General features: G+C 40.8%; 1 protein-coding gene across 1 annotated transcript in view; it reads left to right on the top strand.

The window, feature by feature from the left end:
* LOC108674621 (E3 ubiquitin-protein ligase Su(dx)) overlaps positions 1-11,865 on the top strand; it is a gene marked incomplete at its 5' end in the record, with an annotated part of 12,784 nt that extends 919 nt beyond the window's left edge. The window contains 9 exon segments of the mRNA XM_047881399.1: positions 565-693; positions 2,312-2,398; positions 3,192-3,350; positions 3,637-3,796; positions 5,172-5,321; positions 6,090-6,350; positions 7,348-7,491; positions 8,593-8,689; positions 9,604-11,865. Of these exon segments, the coding sequence (XP_047737355.1) occupies positions 565-693; positions 2,312-2,398; positions 3,192-3,350; positions 3,637-3,796; positions 5,172-5,321; positions 6,090-6,350; positions 7,348-7,491; positions 8,593-8,689; positions 9,604-9,662 (1,246 nt within the window).
* Positions 11,866-20,283: the final 8,418 nt, after the last annotated feature.

Below are 20,283 nucleotides of genomic sequence, written 5' to 3'. Positions count from 1 at the left end.
CGGAGGGCGAAGTTGCTTGGCCGCAGCAAGGATTTGACACCAGTCTGAACTCGATACGGTCTCATACCAAGATTTCGAGCTCATTTCCTCATCGCCATGATTTTCCTTGCTCCTAGCCAGCAACTCACACCCAACCGAGGTCGACTCTCGGCTTCGAAATTTTTGACAGTCACTTCCACGGAGGGCGAAGTCTGTCTCTTATACACATCTAGATGTGTATAAGAGACAGCCACCAGCCGTTAGGCATTGGTCTAATAAGTGCTTCCGTCGGTATGCACACAAAAATGCACACACCTCGGGATATGAGTTGCATGTATTAGCTCTGGAATTACCACGGTTATCCAAGTATACCGTGAGGACGGACCCATTTGGACCTGTCTCTTATACACATCTAGATGTGTATAAGAGACAGACCCTCCTCCTTGTACCCCTCTAACGCCCCTACCAACGCACTACCCTCCTCCTTGTACCCCTCTAACGCCCCTACCAACGCACTACCCTCCTACTTATACCTCTCCAACGCCCCTACCAACACACTTCCCTCTAACGCCCCGTGCTCCGCAGGCTGGTGGTGGAGGAGGAGCCCCTGCCCTCAGGCTGGGAGATGCGTCTCACCGAGGACGGCCGCCCTTACTTTGTCGACCACAGCACTCGCACAACCACCTTCACCGACCCCAGGGGCGGTGCCCACAGGTGAAGGCATTACCTTGTCGTTGTTGTTCGTTGCGTCGAAATTCAGGCACGCAGAAGGTGCGTCCGTGGAAGGAGGAAGGTGGGACATATGATGGGAGCTTGGCTAGGAATGCTGCAGCCTGAAAGAGCTGTCCCTCTGAGAGGAGACGGGGAGGTCTGTGGGAAAAGACGGGCAGGAGAGGATGTGTTCTGTGAGGTGGAGAGAACCCATATAGGGAGCGGCCTTTAGGGAGCGGCCCATAGGAACGGCCTTTAGGGAGCGTCCGGCCCTGAATGTATAGGTAGCAGAGCGGTAAGGGCGAGTAAGCTAAGCTTTTTCAGGGGCCCTGGGGTTAGGTGGGGCGGCCAGAACCCTTTTTTTCTCAGCGGTTACTGCGGTGTGGGAGGCGATCGTCCTGCGAAGGGTGGACCTGGCCTCGCTATAGGTGCCCGCTAGCAGGCAGCCGTCAACCATTGCGCGGGCCACGAGTTGACCGAAACGAAACTACAAGGACTCCTTCATGAGTCTTTCCACAGGAAGGGCGGAGACGAGCATTGAAAAAAGGATAGTGTCTGAAGGATACTCGCTAGAAGCTGCAAGCCACCTAGCTCCCTGTGGGTGGCCTAGAGATGGACCCTTGTTTCAGTGTGCAGGTGGTCAATGTCGTCATTTTAGGCAGCTGGGGGCGAGCATTAAGGCAAAGTTCTGTATGACCTTGGCTTGCGACAGCGGAGCGAGAGGCAGGAGGATACCAAACTAGGGCAACGTAGTTAAGGATGGGTCAGGTGATGAATTTATATAGCCATGATTAGAGAGAAAGAGGATTTATAGGTAGACACTTCCTTAGAGGAACCCCCAGCTGGTGCCGGCCAGGGCCTTCAGAATGCATAGGTTGCTGGCTGCTTTTTAGACGATTTTATTAACGTGAGGGAGAAGTTGGTGTCCCAAGTGACTGCGAGGATTTTTGATGTCATGTCCAGTGGCATGTGGCTGTTGCCGATTAAGGCGATGGGGTAAACTCAAGAACTCGGGAGTGAAAAGTGAGGCCGAAGACTTTAATGGGGCTCTAGCCTGTCTTTTGGCGGCTTACCAGTCGTAAATGCCGGACAGTAACACTGCTTGGTCCGCCTCAATACAAATGCCGGACAGTAACACTGCTTGGTCCGCCTCAATACAAATGCCGGACAGTAACACTGCTTGGTCCGCCTTAGTGATTTGTAGTCTCGGGCAGATCGAAATTTAGCAGCCGGAGATGAAGTGATTGAAGAGGGCATGAGAGATGACGGACTCTTGGGGAACTCCCGTCTAAATGTTACTGGAAAGAAATTGTTTATATGCGTACAATTTATGACCAGAGAATGCATTATAATATTCAAGGAGTCGAACAATATAATGTTCTGTCCCTTATAATGCATTCCTTGGTCACAAATTGTACGCATATAAACAAGAAAATTCTGCCAACTTATAATATAAAGGGATTGTGTGCATAAATACAGCAGTGTCATAGGGGATTGTTTCTCCTGTTGACACTGCTGTTGACATTACTGCTGTTGACACTGCTGTTGACATTACTCCTGTTGACACTGCTGTTGACATTACTCCTGTTGACACTGCTGTTGACATTACTGCCGTTGACAGCGTGGCACGCGGGCCGTACGGCGCTGCCATCTCCTACGAGCGATCCTTCCGCTGGAAACTCGGCCAATTCCGCTACCTCTGCCACAGGTAATGATTATTAATTATTATTATTATTGGTAGTGATATAGGTTCTATTTAATTACCTTATAGGCAGTAATTAACGAGCTGTAATATGCTTGTGCCTCAGGTAATAATACTTTATATAATTACCTTGATATGTGCGCTAATTATTGAGTTGTATTTTAGCTCTGCTCTATATAATTGATATGCATACCTAGCACAATAACTGTCTGTGCCTAAATGTTCTTTTATTAATGGAAAGCTCACTCCATATTCATACATGTAATTTAGTGATAATACCTGTAATTTAGTGATAATACATGTAATTTAGTGATAATACATGTAATTTAGTGACAATACCTGTAACTTAGTGATAATACCTGTAACTTAGTGATAATACCTGTAACTTAGTGATAATACCTGTAACTTAGTGATAATACCTGTAACTTAGTGATTGGAAGCTCACGAATTTGAATGTAAAGCTCACTCGTCGGTTCGTTGAGGGCATTATACTGTGGCTCTCACGCACGCACGACTTGCACGCACTGTCAACCCGTGCATTAACGACCTTTCTTGATCATTTGTGATCAAGTTCACGGTGTAGAATCAAACTTGCTTAAATACACAATAAGAGTACCTATGATATTATGTTAAAATATCGATTAACAAAGTAATAAAATATGTATAATATGTTACAGCAATGCAGTAACAGGCCACATCAAGATCACGGTGTATAATCAAACTCGTTTAAAATAACAACGAAAGTGTGATATATTAAAATGTTATTAACAAAGTAATAAAACATGTACAATTTGTGCAGCAACGCAGTGACAGGCCACATCAAGATCACGGTAGCGCGGCCCACGATGTTCGAGGACAGCTACCATCAGGTGATGCGGTTACCTGCTTACGAACTCAGACGCAAGCTCTTCATCATCTTCAGGGGCGAGGAGGGGCTCGACTATGGCGGCGTGGCGAGGTTAGTGCAGTGTGGCGAGACTAGGGTGTGACCAGATATGAAAGTGTGGTGTGACTGGGCTATAATGTGGCGAGGTTAGTTGTGTGCGTGGTGGTGCCATGCCTATGTACGTTTCCATCGATAACGCCATATGTGCAGGGAGTGGTTCTTCCAGCTGAGCCACGAGGTTCTCAACCCTATGTACTGCCTCTTCAATAACGCCATATGTGCAGGGAGTGGTTCTTCCAGCTGAGCCACGAGGTTCTCAACCCCATGTACTGCCTCTTCAATAACGCCATATGTGCAGGGAGTGGTTCTTCCAGCTGAGCCACGAGGTTCTCAACCCTATGTACTGCCTCTTCGAGTACGCCAACAAAAGCAACTATTCGCTGCAGATCAACCCTGCCTCGGAAGTCAACCCTGACCATCTTGCGTACTTCAAGTTCATCGGACGCTTTATTGCCATGGTGGGAAATTCTATATTCTTGTTTTTTTTATAATATTTTAGTTAGTATTTTTTTTTTGTTGTCTTTTAGTTGCGATTTTCTTACTTTTTTATTATATTTTAGTCACCATTTTTTTTCATTTTAGTTGCAATTTTCTTACTTTTTTATTGTATTTTAGTCGGGATTTTTTTTTTGGTTTCTTTAGTTGGGATGTGGAAGAAGTTTTATTGTAGAGCTCAGCATTCACTGTATCAGGCAGAAGTGTGTTGGGTTAATTTCAAGATAATTATATTAATCGAACGTAAATAAGATGTGTGTAGATGCCTCATCAATTTTGTTACGCTAAAGCTGTTAAGTTAATCACAGTTGTATTCATGACATTAACGCGTCAACCGATGATAGGTATCTCTTGAGAGATGCATTAGGCGCATTTGCAAGCCATCTTTCATGTACAAATATATTTTTCATAATAAATAGATTTTCAGGTTTTTTGCACACATTTTTTTTTTCAAGATGTCAACAATGGTTTAAGTATTCTTTATTCATTCAATATGTTATGATCTTTTTGTAATCAATAACGCTTTAAAGCTCATCTGTTATAATTAATTGAATATACATGTAATATATATAATTGATTAATTGACAAGACACACGCTTTATTAGAAGCGTGGTCACGCGCATGCGTTGATCAACAAAAGTTCTTTACCCATCCCTTCTCTTCTACATTTGCTTTACGTGAACATTAAAAATATGTCCGACATTGGATTATATTGGCTGGTTATACAAAGCTTGTGCCTCATTTGAACAGTACACAATTGATCGACTAATTCCTTCACACCTTAATAGACCAACATTTACTGAATGTTTGCTGTGACAGGCGCTGTACCACAAAATGTTACTGATATTACATTATTATATTGGCTGGTTATACAGAACTTGTGCTTCATTTGAACAGTACCTACACAATTGATCGATTAATTCCGTCACACCTTAACACGTTGACTACGATTGCTTCATCTTGTACTATTATTTCATTTTTTGTACTTTTTTTAAGCAGGGTTGCCAGACGGTCATTTTTTCCGGATAAATTCCGTGATTTAGTTTTTCTCAATTGCGTTGGCTGGCTAAAATTTATGATAGGGGTACTTCCTAATTAAATTTTAAATACTGCAAAAAGAAAATAAATAGAATTTTTATAGCGGAACCTACAAATAAACTAGTATACATTGAGTTATCGGCCTTTTTGGCCGTTTTTGTTCTCGGATTTGGCCGATTTTAGGCAACCTGAATTATGTACCACTACCTCCTGGAGAAATACATTTCGTGGTACGCATATGTACCAATACGTAGTCAACGTGTCAATAGACCGACATTTACTGAATGTTTGCTGTGACAGGCGCTGTATCACGGCAAGTTCATCTACTCAGGCTTCACGATGCCCTTCTACAAGCGCATGCTGAGCAAGAAACTTACCATGAAGGATCTCGAGTCCATTGATCCTGAGTTCTACAGCTCTCTGTGCTGGGTGCGCGACAACAACATCGAGGTAAACCTCCCTACAAACTACCACTCATTATTATTAGTTAAACCTAATTATTAGACAACATCGAGGTAAACCCACTACCAAACTACCACTCATTATTATTAATAATTAAACATAATTATTAGACAACATCGAGGTAAACCTGCCTGCCAAACTACCACTCATTATTATTAGTTAAACCTAATTATTAGACAACATCGAGGTAAACCTCCTGCCAAACTACCATTCATCATTATTAGTTGAAAATAATTATTAGCAACAACGTCGAGGTGAGATATACCACTTGTCAAACTGCCACTCATGTTTAGTGACAACATCGAGGTGAGATATACCTCCGCACTAAAGTTAAGTCACAAAAGTTATAATAGTAGATTAAATTAAAGGTGTCCATATTAGTTATGCATCCATTTTATTAAATCAATATATTCCCAATGCAAACAAATATAAGTATTCTGTTATTCACAAGAGCATAAATCTGAAAATTGTATAATGAGGAGTCAGGTCACCCAAGAAGCCGAAATGCAATTTGAACGTAACCTAAGAATTAGGATGTGACACGAAACAATAATGTCACCCATCCTTAGTTAAACTCCTGTTAATTTTTTGAATGTAAGATTCTAACCAAAAACTACATTTTGTTGTGCGATACTCGAATTTTCTTCCTCATTACTCCAATTTTTTCTTCATACCTGACACGTGATCATTACATGACACTAGTTTTTTTCAATTCCCCGACGCGTGATCGTGACTTGACCTTACTTTTTTCAACAGGAATGTGACCTGGAAATGTTCTTCTGCACGAACTTCGAGGTGCTCGGCAAGATAACTGAAGTGGAGCTGAAGCCTGACGGCAAAGAAATACAAGTCACGGAGGAGAACAAGGAGGAGTACATCAACCTGATGATGCAGGTGCCTTACAGCTGCTAGACCATATCAACCTGATGATGCAGGTGCCTTACAGCTGCTAGACCATATCAACCTGATGATGCAGGTGCCTTACAGCTGCTAGACCATATCAACCTGATGATGCAGGTGCCTTACAGCTGCTAGACCATATCAACCTGATGATGCAGGTGCCTTACAGCTGCTAGACCATATCAACCTGATGATGCAGGTGCCTTACAGCTGCTAGACCATATCAACCTGATGATGCAGGTGCCTTACAGCTGCTAGACCATATCAACCTGATGATGCAGGTGCCTTACAGCTGCTAGACCATATCAACCTGATGATGCAGGTGCCTTACAGCTGCTAGACCATATCAACCTGATGATGCAGGTGCCTTACAGCTGCTAGACCATATCAACCTGATGATGCAGGTGCCTTACAGCTGCTAGACCATATCAACCTGATGATGCAGGTGCCTTACAGCTGCTAGACCATATCAACCTGATGATGCAGGTGCCTTACAGCTGCTAGACCATATCAACCTGATGATGCAGGTGCCTTACAGCTGCTAGACCATATCAACCTGATGATGCAGGTGCCTTACAGCTGCTAGACCATATCAACCTGATGATGCAGGTGCCTTACAGCTGCTAGACCATATCAACCTGATGATGCAGGTGCCTTACAGCTGCTAGACCATATCAACCTGATGATGCAGGTGCCTTACAGCTGCTAGACCATATCAACCTGATGATGCAGGTGCCTTACAGCTGCTAGACCATATCAACCTGATGATGCAGGTGCCTTACAGCTGCTAGACCATATCAACCTGATGATGCAGGTGCCTTACAGCTGCTAGACCATATCAACCTGATGATGCAGGTGCCTTACAGCTGCTAGACCATATCAACCTGATGATGCAGGTGCCTTACAGCTGCTAGACCATATCAACCTGATGATGCAGGTGCCTTACAGCTGCTAGACCATATCAACCTGATGATGCAGGTGCCTTACAGCTGCTAGACCATATCAACCTGATGATGCAGGTGCCTTACAGCTGCTAGACCATATCAACCTGATGATGCAGGTGCCTTACAGCTGCTAGACCATATCAACCTGATGANATATCAACGACTGGCAGAAACATACCACATACCGCAACTACAACAAGAATAGCAAGATAATTGCCTGGTTCTGGCAGGTTAGTTATATCAACGACTGGCAGAAACATACCACATACCGCAACTACAACAAGAATAGCAAGATAATTGCCTGGTTCTGGCAGGTTAGTTACTACATTGCGTGGTTCTGGCAGGTTAGTTACAACATTGCCTGGTTCTGGCAGGTTAGTTACAACATTGCGTGGTTCTGGCAGGTTAGTTACAACATTGCGTGGTTCTGGCAGGTTAGTTACAACATTGCGTGGTTCTGGCAGGTTAGTTACAACATTGTGTGGTTCTGGCAGGTTAATTACAACATTGCCTGGTTCTGGCAGGTTAGTTACAACATTGCATGGTTCTGGTAGGTTAGTTACAGCATTAGTGCTTGATTGCATTACTGTGTTCACAGTGTAACATGCTGCGTGTAACATGCTTCGTGTTGACAGTGCTGCGTGTAACATGCTTCGTGTTGACAGTGCTGCGTGTAACATGCTTCGTGTTGACAGTGCTGCGTGTAACATGCTTCGTGTTGACAGTGCTGCGTGTAACATGCTTCGTGTTGACAGTGCTGCGTGTAACATGCTTCGTGTTGACAGTGCTGCGTGTAACATGCTTCGTGTTGACAGTGCTGCGTGTAACATGCTTCGTGTTGACAGTGCTGCGTGTAACATGCTTCGTGTTGACAGTGCTGCGTGTAACATGCTTCGTGTTGACAGTGCTGCGTGTAACATGCTTCGTGTTGACAGTGCTGCGTGTAACATGCTTCGTGTTGACAGTGCTGCGTGTAACATGCTTCGTGTTGACAGTGCTGCGTGTAACATGCTTCGTGTTGACAGTGCTGCGTGTAACATGCTTCGTGTTGACAGTGCTGCGTGTAACATGCTTCGTGTTGACAGTGCTGCGTGTAACATGCTTCGTGTTGACAGTGCTGCGTGTAACATGCTTCGTGTTGACAGTGCTGCGTGTAACATGCTTCGTGTTGACAGTGCTGCGTGTAACATGCTTCGTGTTGACAGTGCTGCGTGTAACATGCTTCGTGTTGACAGTGCTGCGTGTAACATGCTTCGTGTTGACAGTGCTGCGTGTAACATGCTTCGTGTTGACAGTGCTGCGTGTAACATGCTTCGTTTTGACAGTGCTGCGTGTAACATGCTTCGTGTTGACAGTGCTGCGTGTAACATGCTTCGTGTTGACAGTGCTGCGTGTAACATGCTTCGTGTTGACAGTTCGTGCGTGAGATCGACAACGAACGCAGGGCTCGGCTGCTGCAGTTCGTGACGGGGACCTGCCGTGTGCCGGTGGGGGGCTTCTCCGAGCTCATGGGTGAGTCAATGTCATGTTAAGATAACAGAAAACTAGTTATTACAATTCTGAACTTGTTTATTATCTAAAAAAATCTAGTTAATACTCTTGAGAACTTGTTTTTTATCTTAAAAAACTAGTTAATACAACAGAGAACTTATTTATTATCTAAATAACTTGTTGATGCACTAAAAATCTTTTTAACACACTAGAAAAAATTACATATTTTCTGTATCCTGATCAAGGTGGAATTCTACACATAAACTATCCGATAATAAAAGAAAACTGTTAACTTAATAAAAAATAGTGTTTGCTTCTCTGTGCAACGTGAAATTCTACATAACATCAGATTCAGAAACAATTGTATCCCATTTTTTTTCTTTTGTGTAAATGGAAACTTGGCCAACGAAGTTGTTGGGCTGTTCAAAGCATAAGTTTCAATAGGTTGGGAATGCACTCTACTATTACTCTGGTCTCATGAAGTGTTAATGATCCACATCTTTCTTTATCACTCTAATATACGAAGATCATTTTCATCCATACATAGTATATATGATCAAATATCATGTACCTACACCGCACATGTACAGACTGTCACCACCGTGATGTTTAAGTATTATCTAGATCCCGTTACTGTTGTAGGGTAACAGATCCGTTTAACCTCTTTCTTCTTTTGTATTAATTTCCATTTAACAGCTGAAAACTCCGCATTTTTCACATTTCATTATAATTCGATTTTCTGTTCAATAATTCTTTCCCCTCCTTCCCCAAAAGTATGACCAGAGCTGAAGCTTCTTTCCAAAACCGTCAAATTTCTAGTGGTAGACTTATCGAAGTGGCGGTATCATGAACTGTTTACTGATGGATATAAATGGTTGGCGGTATCATGAACTGTTTTGTGACGGATATAAATGGTTGGCGGTATCATGAATCAGGAGTGATGGAGAAGCTTACCTTCGCCATCGAGGAAACAGAGGGATTCGGTCAGGAGTGATTGAGAAGCTTACCTTCGCCATCGAGGAAACAGAGGGATTCGGTGAGGTGTGATCACGTCATACGTAACAACCTAATTCAGTTCAGCTCCGAGAACTACAACAATTTTAACTCCCATGCCAATTTGCACAGAGCAGCCATCACTTCAAATGTCTGCCTTCGCGTTATTCTGGGACAACATTTACCAATGGTTGCATTATTTACTGGAGATTTTACAATTTTGCTGCGCTGAACAACAAATTCTATTTCTTTTGTCATGTTCAAGCTAATTTTTTTCTTTGTGAATGATCGGCTGGGCTAAACATTCATATTTCAAGTGTTTAGACAAAGTGGAAGTGTTGGCTCAAAACTGAGATTTTCTGTATTTATATACTATTAATATCAATGGTCGACATGATGGCTGGAACGTGTGTGCTCAAGCTGTGGCTATGTCCACCGGAGAAATGGTGGCGTATTAAAAATAAATTTGTGCAGTGTCATGCCAAACTGTGTTGAACCTGTTATTGCAAGTTTCAGGAGTGTATGTATAAAAGTTTTTTTTCCAAGTTAATTTTTGCTAGAGAATTGTTCTGCAAAAGTGGCAAATGTCAACCATGTTTCCATGTCTTGACAAAGCTATTTTTATTCTGGCAACTCCATGCCACTCTTGCGTGTGACAAGACTAATGAACTGAACTTTATTTCCATGTAATTTTTTTTGTAATTAAGCAGCAGGAATATGTCTTGCCATACCAAACTTACATTTTGATTCGTGGTAATATATGCAATTGACTTTTCTAGCAATACTAAGGAATTACAAGACTTCAGCGCTGCTAAACAAGTCTCGATCTACTGGTGGAGCAATCCGACACATTTTCTCCAGCTTGCACTACTTTATTTTCTCCAGTCTTTCACCCCATCCCTCTCCTCTCTTCTCCCCCTCCATCCTCTCTATTCCTCTACCTCTCGCTTCTCTTCCTCTTCACCCCCACCCCTCTCTTCTCCCCCTCCATCCTCTCAATTCCTTAACCTCTCACCTCTCTTCTTCCAGTAAAATATAAATTGTTTAGAGTGTTTGTTGAAATATTTTAACGCTATTCATTGCAAGCCTTAGTTTAATCATTTATAGCTTAATATTTGACTTTATTCCGACTGATAACAAATCAGGAACTACGTGTTAGCAGCTCGGGACCTGTTATGTGTGCGCACTTTTACAAATGAATATCCCAATGATTAGTTGATTAGTAAAAGATTTCCTATTATATATAGGAAATACGTATATTGTGTTATATATATTGTGTTGGCTAATTCTGTACCCATAATTTGATGTGACATGGAGGTTGTCTGAACATGTGTCATTTCAATTCTATTTATTCGTTTACTAATAAATATGTGGGAATCTGTTTATTGCAACAATATCTGTGTTCTGTGAGTGATGTGTTGTTTTAAACGTATGTTCCTAATGATATCTATGCATTGGCCTCACATATTTGCTATATATTTTGCATGTTTCTATCCAGTCTATCGGTTTCTCGCACTCTGAGTTATCTGTTCATTGCTTGTTAAAAGAATTTTCTTTCTGAGAGAATTACTTGACTTACTAATCTAATTTCCCTTAAATATCTTTCGGTAATTACATCAGGATATTTGAATGCCACAAATATTGCTACGCCATGGCGAGAACCTGTCGCTCCAGCCAAGATTGCGATTATAAATTATCATGGAGAAAAAACTTACGGCATCGTTCGGCTAGTGACAGTACCTTTAGCTTTCACGACTTTAGATATGAAAATTATTGGCATTTGTCAGATATACCAATAAACAAAGGGTTATATAAGAATATTTTCAGATGCCGAGTGCTGTAAATAAAAGGATAGACTTCGCTACACTAATCACTTTCCACTAGTTATTGTGATTTTTTTTTTTGCCGTTTTGTGTGACAATGAATGAGCCAAATTTGAATATCAGATTTCAGCATTGTTCAGTATAAGAAAAGACATTGTTAGAAACTGGGGGGACATATTTGCGTTGTTGTGTGCCTCTGTATGAAGCTTGTACTTCATTTATATTCCTTCGAATTTATTAAATTATTTTTATTGACTATTACTAAAGTGTTTTGGAAGGATATATGACTTGCTTCTATCGATTTATCTAAACCTATCTCCTTGTTTTAGATTAAGTTATATTTGTGAATTTTTTATTATATTTTCCTCATTGTTTAGCTTATTACAATTGTTTATCTTTTCTGGATATAATTCTTGAATAAGGTGGAGTATAAACGCTTCTAAAATTGGTTGCAGCTCAACAAAATGAACGTTTTCTCTTGGCTATGTTAAGAAAGAGCGTCACACAAACTGTGTAAGTGCCGGCAGCCCGTATGCAAATGTATAAATTGAACATAGTTAATGAATTAGCAAACATTATTCAGTGCTATGCGTGGTGGCAGTCTCGCGATCCAAGGAAGACGAGGCTCATACACGGCATCTCGGTGGCGTTAGATCATATCTCGTCTGAAAACCAAAACATCCTTTTTAGCGCATTTTCTCATTTATGGAGAAAATGCACTATTGTGCGCTCGCCAGCCCGTCTGTCTGTCCGTCTGTCCGTGACCTCAAGTTTTCGTCGACGAGAAAATGCGCTCTCTGTCACTCACTACAGTGAGTACTGAGTTACATTTTTTTTCTTGGTAAATCTTCTATTACGCGTTACTCAATGATGCTCTCAAGCGTAAAAATTTCTCTCTTAATGAAGACAGAGCTGCAACAATTTGTACATGGTTTCAAAGCCTTGACACAATACACATGTAACAATCCAGTTATTATGATGCCCGTCAGTTCACCGTTTAGTTGCGCCGAGATTCAAGTGCTCCGAATTCGAGTGAAATGAACTCGTTTAAGTTCATCTAGATCGCGTAGGCTTGAAGCTTCTCACTTGCAATGAATAGCAAAGTTAGGCCGGACCATTTTACAATTGTGTATTGCTGTGGCTTATTTTGCATGTCCATGCAGACGTCTATTTCTTTAGTTTGTTAGTCCGGCGTGGATGTGCTTATATATTTTGCAATTTGTTATACCTGGTTAATATTCAGTGACATATCTCTCTCGTATGCGCCTAACATTTAAATAAATGTTCTGACAGGAATTATATGGTGGTTACTAATTTCTACTGCCAAAAATCATAAAAAATTAAAAACTTCTTCGAGCGACTCGGTCGTGACGTTGCCGCCAGGCCTGTACTGCTTATCTTAACAATATTTTATGTAGAATTTTGACCTGGATACATTTTGTCTTGCATTTGTACATGTCTTTCTGTTAGTACGCTCCAAAGATGATATATAAATTTTTATTTTATGAATTATGTAGCATGAATGAAAAATGAAGGTGTAGGTGATGGTCGTGGCGCCTCGTGACCAGCACGCAACCATTCAGCGTCTGCCACGCGTTGTATATATAACTACATTTATTAGTGTAGTTAGGCAGAAGTTCTTCATTTATACAGGTTTGGTTGAAGACCAGAGCGTACTTTTTATTTACGATTTTCTTATTGTTCTTTTCGATAAGCCGAACGAAATTTCTAGCTGGAGCTTCTCTGATATTTGAAATTTCTTTGTCAATCGTTCTGTTTGCATACCCGTTGTTGACAAGAATTTGTTTGCAGGTCCGGAGTTCAGTTTTTAAGTCACGAGCGGATGTATAGGTCTTGAACGCTCGATGGATGAGAGCACGTATGGTGCTGATTTTGTAGCGTTGGGGACATTCGCTTTCTTGGTTCAGGACTTTTCCGACGTCTGTAGGTTTCCACTGCAATAAAATGTCATTCGGTAATCTACTTTTTGATCTCCAAGCTCCAGCTAGAAATTTCGTTCGGCTTATCGAAAAGAACAATAAGAAAATCGTAAATAAAAAGTACGCTCTGGTCTTCAACCAAACCTGTATAACTACATTTGTGAATATATTGTTATCAAGTCGGCGTGTCTCATTCTACCTTCTAAATGTCTGTTATACTTCAGTAAAATGGCATACATTTTTATTTAAGAAAAATCAACGAGTGTTTCGTCCAAATTATGTGCCTTCGTTCTTCAAGAAATGTGGTCACAACACCTCATCTTCCTTCAGTATCAACAGGTCACAGCTTGCGTAAGTTCAAATAGATTTATGGCTCCGAACTGCCACCTAAATTATTCACAATCCATGGCATGCTGAGCTGGGCACCTTCATGCAACATACAGGGTGCATTATGAAAGTAATGAGCATTTACCCGGAAAATAACATTTATTGTTCGTAATTTGTACAAATGTTCAATATTCTTCAAAATACATTACTCCTGCATCACTACACTTACGGAGACGTGTTTGCCGCGCTTGAAAGGCACCCTAAAACTCCTCGACTGGAATGCCTCTCATGAACGTTGCAACATGGTGTTGGATGTTTTCCACGGTTTCCCAATAGTTTCCTTTAATCTTTCTCTTGAGTCGCGGAAACAAAAAGAAGTCACATGGAGCTCAACCGGGACTGTAAAGGGGTGAGGGATCATCGGGGTGTTGCTCTGGGTCAGGAAGTTGGTAATGATGAAAACTGTGTGGCTGGTAGCATTGTCATGGTGGAGCTTAGTATAGTAAAGTAGTATAGTATCTTCGGCATTGAAGAATTGGCCTGTCGCCGATTCTGATACTTTTCTTGACTTGACTGGCCTTTAGATCAAATATTTTCAACAGACGGTTGACTGTGTCTTTAATGTCAGCCTTCGCGCGCGCGATTCTGCGTTTCAATCTACATAGCAGCGCTACATTTCAATCTACTTAGAGCTGGGCAACGCAACTTTGAAATGTAGCGGCCGCTACCGCTGCCGCTACAGTAAAATGTAGCGCCGCTACATTAGCGCTACAATGGCCAAAATTATTGAAAATCTCTAAATATTTTTTGTTCTGCTATTGGAATTTACTCATAAACATTTAATGATAATAAAACATTTTCAAAACATATCAATGCAACTTTATTGCAATTAACCTAACCGAACTAGTACGGGTTAGATACAGTAAATAAAAGTTACAGTTATTTTTATGTTTTACCTTCCCTACATGGATGTCTACTTTAATCTAATAATCTCAAAAATTATCCACATATACATATAAAAATTAGTCTTTTATTTGTATATATATGTGGATTATTTTTGTATTGTGTGGATTATTTTTATTTTTGTATTGTATTTTGTATATGTGTGGATTGGTAGATTAAAGTAGACATCCATGTAGGGAAGGTGAAACATAAAAAGGACAGCCTAACCCAGTGGTGGCCCAGTGGTTAAAGTTCAGAGTACCAAGATTGGCGCAGAGAGGCGCGGGTTCGATCCCAGCTCTGTGCGCCAGTTTCTGGTCAGAATCGGCAAGGAGGCCGGGCGGTTAAGCACAGCAGAATTGTAGCAGTGAGTTGCGAGTTCGAGACCGCAAAATGCTGTGAATGTTCTGCGATGTTAAGAATCGGCGACAGGCCTACGGCCTAATAACGCTGAAACCGCTATAACCATTCCCTCCATAACCTTGCCGACTAAACTAGTGAGACTAACTGGCCTATAATTACCAGGATTTGCTTTATCTCCGTTCTTAAACAAGGGTGTGACCTGAGCGTCCCTCCAATCATCTGGAATAACTCCCTCTTGTAGTGACTTTTCAAAAATCATAGATAACGGAGCCGAAAGTTCCCGAACCAACTCCCTCAAAACTCGAGGATGAAGTCCATCCGGTCCCGGTGACTTATTTGGATTAAGTGCTTCTAGTCTCCTGGCCACATCTGCTCTGTCGATCACCACATCAGTCAGATAAGAATCAAAATGCCCTGCCTCACAAGAAGGTATGCATGATAAGTCTTCGGCAAAAAACACACTGCTAAAAAATTTATTAAGAACATTTGCTTTCTCATCATCAGATGAAACCTTACGACCCTTATCACAAAGGTCGGCAACACTATCCTTTGTTTTCATCTTAGACCTCGTGTAGGCAAAAAAAACATTTCGGGTTCTTCTTAGCATCCGCTGCCACTTTTTTCTCGTGGTCCCTTACTGCGTTTCTACATGCCTTTTTGGCCTGATTACGAGCCCTTGTGTAAAGTAAATAATCCTTTCCATCACGTGTTCCATGTATTTACTGTATGCCTGTTTCTTTCTCTTGATTTTTGCTGCTACGCTGTCTTGAATCCAAGGCACTTTCTTCTTTGCATGACCTGTCCCCAACTTGGGTATGCACTGCTCCATAGCCTCCAAGACCCCACTCTTCACTGCACTCCATGCCTGACATACATTCATGTCCTTCATCCTGTGTTCCAGGTTTTTAATTCCAAACGCCCTCCGAAGCGCCTCATAGTCTCCCCTTGCAAAATTTCAACGCTCAACACTGCTCTTCTTCTGATCTGTGTAACATTTAACCCCAAACAGCAGTGACTGATGAGTGATGATGACTCTTGCCCAGCGGCCAGCGGTGCCTGATGTCTGACGTCTATATATGATATAGTTGATGCTGAAGGAATAGTTTTCTGTTAGAAAATTTTCCATTCTCTTGAAGAAGTAGAGGGTTAACTATGCAATATTTTCATACGTCATAGCCTAGGGGCCTAATATTGGAAATATTATTCTAAGCTAACCATTGATGTTTCGTGCTGCGATTGCGACATCTTCAAAAGTGTTCCGGTATTAGAGAAAATAAGATGCCTTCATTGAAGTCAGCCTACAGCCTGTAATCAATCTTACGAATGAATTATACAGGATAAACTTTGTGCAATGGGGAACTGACCGAACTGTCAATACACAGTTTGGAAATTTTATGAACTACACTAGGACTGCTGCTCACATTTAGCCTTCCACTTTAGCCGACGGAAAATATCAATATGATGGTTCTATCTTCTCATTCTGAATAGATATTCAAATTTATTTATGCTGCGAATGTGAATGAATTTATTTATCTTCAATGTGTGCAACAGACAACAGTGCAACCAGAAGGGTACGTACATCTGGAAGTATGTGATTGACCAGTAAAAGACATTGTGCAAGAGATTTTTTCAAGTACTTTTGTGAGGAATCGAAGCGGGACAGATATCTTTCAGGATGAATAGGAAGATGAAGTAATCATTATATTGATATTTTCTGTGAAGGTTGATTTGCGAGACACAAATCCTGTTGTTGGCCATGTTTTTCTGGGTTAATTTCAAGCAGTAAACAACATTTCTGTGGAATTCTCTTTTGCGTTATCCTCAAAATGCCTCGAGAATCGCCGGAGCGGTCCCTCAAACTAATGTTGACCAATAGTGATTTCCTGAAATAATTAGAAGTGCTACACATTCTTCTCTGAAAATAAAACTTTTAAAAACATCTATTATTATACGTTAATACCAGACTTAAGATTACTGTTATTTTGCTACGGTGTATTTAGGGTCAAAGATTGCTTTACAATTTATTTTTCTCACAATTTAAAAATTAAATTAATTAAGATAAAAAATAATTTAAAGCTAATTTTTCTGACTTATTGTTTGAAAATATCTGATTTTCATTGCATTCTTATTATTAATTTTTGATGCATCGTGAGTGAACGAAGTCTTTGAAATTAAGTGAGCAATGTTGTAAACCATGGTTGAATGTATTAATTCAACCATGGTTGTAAACTGCTTGCACCGCAGCCAAAGTCGCTCAGCATGGCGGTATCTGGCAACTCACTTGTTCGATGTCGTCACTCGTCTGGAACGCGTACAGACAGCCCGTGATCAGCCTCGCCATGGCTTCAGTTAAAGCTATTTCAACATTTTATTGGCACGCTTCAGTTAATTGTAATACAGTTCAGAAAATAATAATAAGTAGTAAATATATAATTGGATAATTTTAGTAAATTACAATGAACACAAGTAACTTCGTAAAAAATATTTATAAAGTATTTGCCTGTCGACAGTGGGTCGCGCACGGGCGGGCGCGGGCTTTTCAAGACAAGACGAGTGCGAGAGGCTGAGAGCGATTGTTCTGCATTCGGTTCCTATTTTTTGGAACAACACAAGTGACAAGAGGGCATGTTTTAGTGTTTCGTTTGATGGTTGTTCTATTTACTTATGGAAGAATAATGAAGGAATACCAACGGCAACAGTTACGGAATTAATTTGTTCTATCATATTTATTACTTTTTTGGTAGACACATTTTTACAGTCATTTTTGCGTTAAGAATTTGTAATATATTACTAGAAAATTTGCACTATATGTATTTTCTGCTGTAATAAAAGTATTTAAAAACTTTAGTGTATCATGTTAGTTTTTGTTGTCCTACGCTACTCGATTCTCGGTGCCTCGAGGCTCGAAGTGCTCAACTAATGTCTTGACTCTTGATTCTAGAAGATTCCGTCATGGGTCCTGCTGTCGGACAGACGTGTGTCTTTAGCTGTTCGGTTGTTAGAGTACTCGACGCCATTCGTTCGTTTTCCCTTATAATTTGAAGAGAATTGACATCTGATAATTGTTTTTTGTGTGGGCCTTATTTGCAGCAAATCACATATTCATACGTTCTATTAGTTTTCCTAATTTATTCAGTGTTGGCTACTTATTTTTTTTCTTCGTTCTCCGCCCATGAGCGGCTGAGCGTGTGCTGTGCTGCCATGGGCCCATAGTGGCAAAGCAGAGAGTTTTTTAGACTCTCCCTCAAGTTCATTTTTTAGTCCTACAAGTTGACCAGTAAAGTATCCTGGATACCAGCATTATCATACTTAAGAAATTGGTTCAAATCTTGAGTAAATGAGGAAATTAAATATGAACTGATTCTAAAAAAGCTCTTGTTTGCCACTATGCATGGGCCCATGGCGGCATGGCACATTGGCACTAACCCTTGTTGTGTGGGGCCCAGTGGGAGTGGGGGTGAGTGGTGAAGTGCCTGTAAACAAAAATCATGTTTGCATTTCCACAAATGCAACACAAACACTAATTAGTCAAGGTCTGAAGGTCCTACAGGCTACAGCTACAGTCCTAATCAAATCAGTTGGTCTAAATGCTTGCACATTTCTTCAAAATCCTGTTGAGCGAGCTGGCTCTAGGCCTTACGCCGCCTTAGCCTGCTTAGAGACACTGCCTATGGCAGATATTCTGATATTAAGGTGAGAAGTTGAGAACTAGCTAACTTGAGGAGACACTTGGTGGTGGTAGAGTTGACATTAATTTCTAATTCAGACCTGAGCACTCTCCTTGAAGTCACAAAGGTTTAACCTGGCAGGTCAGTTGCTTTCAACCTGGTACTGACAGCTGACACTTGAGTGAGTGACTTGTATAGGCTGTTAGCGGAGTGATTGGTCCACCTTTGGTGGGAATCTCAGAACTTCTGGAGTTGGCAAAGGCAGGCTCTTTGAAGATCAAGGAAATAGTATGACTTTGACTTCCATGGATGATGGATGATGGCGCTACATGCTCTAAAAAAAGCCTTAATGCAGCGGGCGCTACCGCTACACCAACTAGATTGTAGCGGGCGCTACTGCTACCACTACAGTAAAATTTAGCGCTGCTACATTAGTTGCTACAATGGCCAAAATTATTGGAAATCTCTAAATATTTATTGTTCTGCTATTCATGCAGGTAGCTATCCAGGAACCAGGATAGTAGGCTACCTACTTTACTGCATTATTCTGCATCCTGAAACAGAAAGGAATGTGAAAGGAATGAAACGGAAAGGAAAGCAGAGAGTTTTTTAGACTCTCCCTCAAGTTCATTTTTGAGTCCTATAAGTAGACAAGTAAAGCATAGTGGCAAAGCAGAGAGTTTTTTAGACTCTCCCTCAAGTTCATTTTTGAGTCCTATAAGTAGACTAGTAAAGTATCCTGGATACCAGCATTATTATACATAAGAAATTGGTATAAATCTGAAGTAAAGGAGGAAATTAAAAATGAACTGATTCTAAAAAATCTGTGCTTTGTCACTATGGTTTTAGTGACAACCATCATATGTTTTGGGGAAATGAATCATAGTTTAGGTTAATTACTTTTCATTGTATGATGCTTGATGGTTGGTGCACAATTCTATAAATGACATTCTTGATTTTATGCACTATTTTGTGATGACCGATGTCTGATGATACACTAATTTTTATAAGTGAAATTCTTATCACTGAGCAAGGTAAATGTAATCAAAATTCTTTGCTGTTAGTCAATTTTTTTTGTTAACTGGAGCCTTTGCTAACCGAGGTTCTCCTGTAAATGCGGTTATAGCCTATAGGGGTGTCCCTTTACTCCGACTCCCTTATTACCCTGGCGGCTGGCGCCTGGGGGTGGGGGGGGTGTCCCTTATTACCCCATTGCACGGAAATGGCTGCCCCTTTTTTTAAATGAGATAGGCAAATTCCATCAATTGCGTAAATTATTGCGTTTTCAAGCCAACACCTGTGTGCAACTTTTATGTAAGTAAAATTTTTTAATACAGTGAAAATTTTTTTGCTACAGACATTAGTAGAGATACTTTTCCAAAATCTCACTTTTCACACTTTTTTTCAGCGATTCTTTAGAGATAGTAAATGTATGATTCCTTAACTAGCTTTATACATAATAGATAGTAAAAATGTTGAAGTTTATGCCACTATTTTTAGTTTTGTAATATTTTGATCGGTTTTATCTGCTACAACATTTCTACAAAATGTATTAGGTA

The sequence above is a fragment of the Hyalella azteca genome, unplaced genomic scaffold (genome assembly GCF_000764305.2).
Source record: "Hyalella azteca isolate HAZT.00-mixed unplaced genomic scaffold, Hazt_2.0.2 contig7830, whole genome shotgun sequence".
NCBI lineage: Eukaryota > Metazoa > Arthropoda > Malacostraca > Amphipoda > Hyalellidae > Hyalella > Hyalella azteca.
Note: the sequence above shows the minus strand (reverse complement) of the source record. Positions and strands in the feature narration are given on the sequence as shown.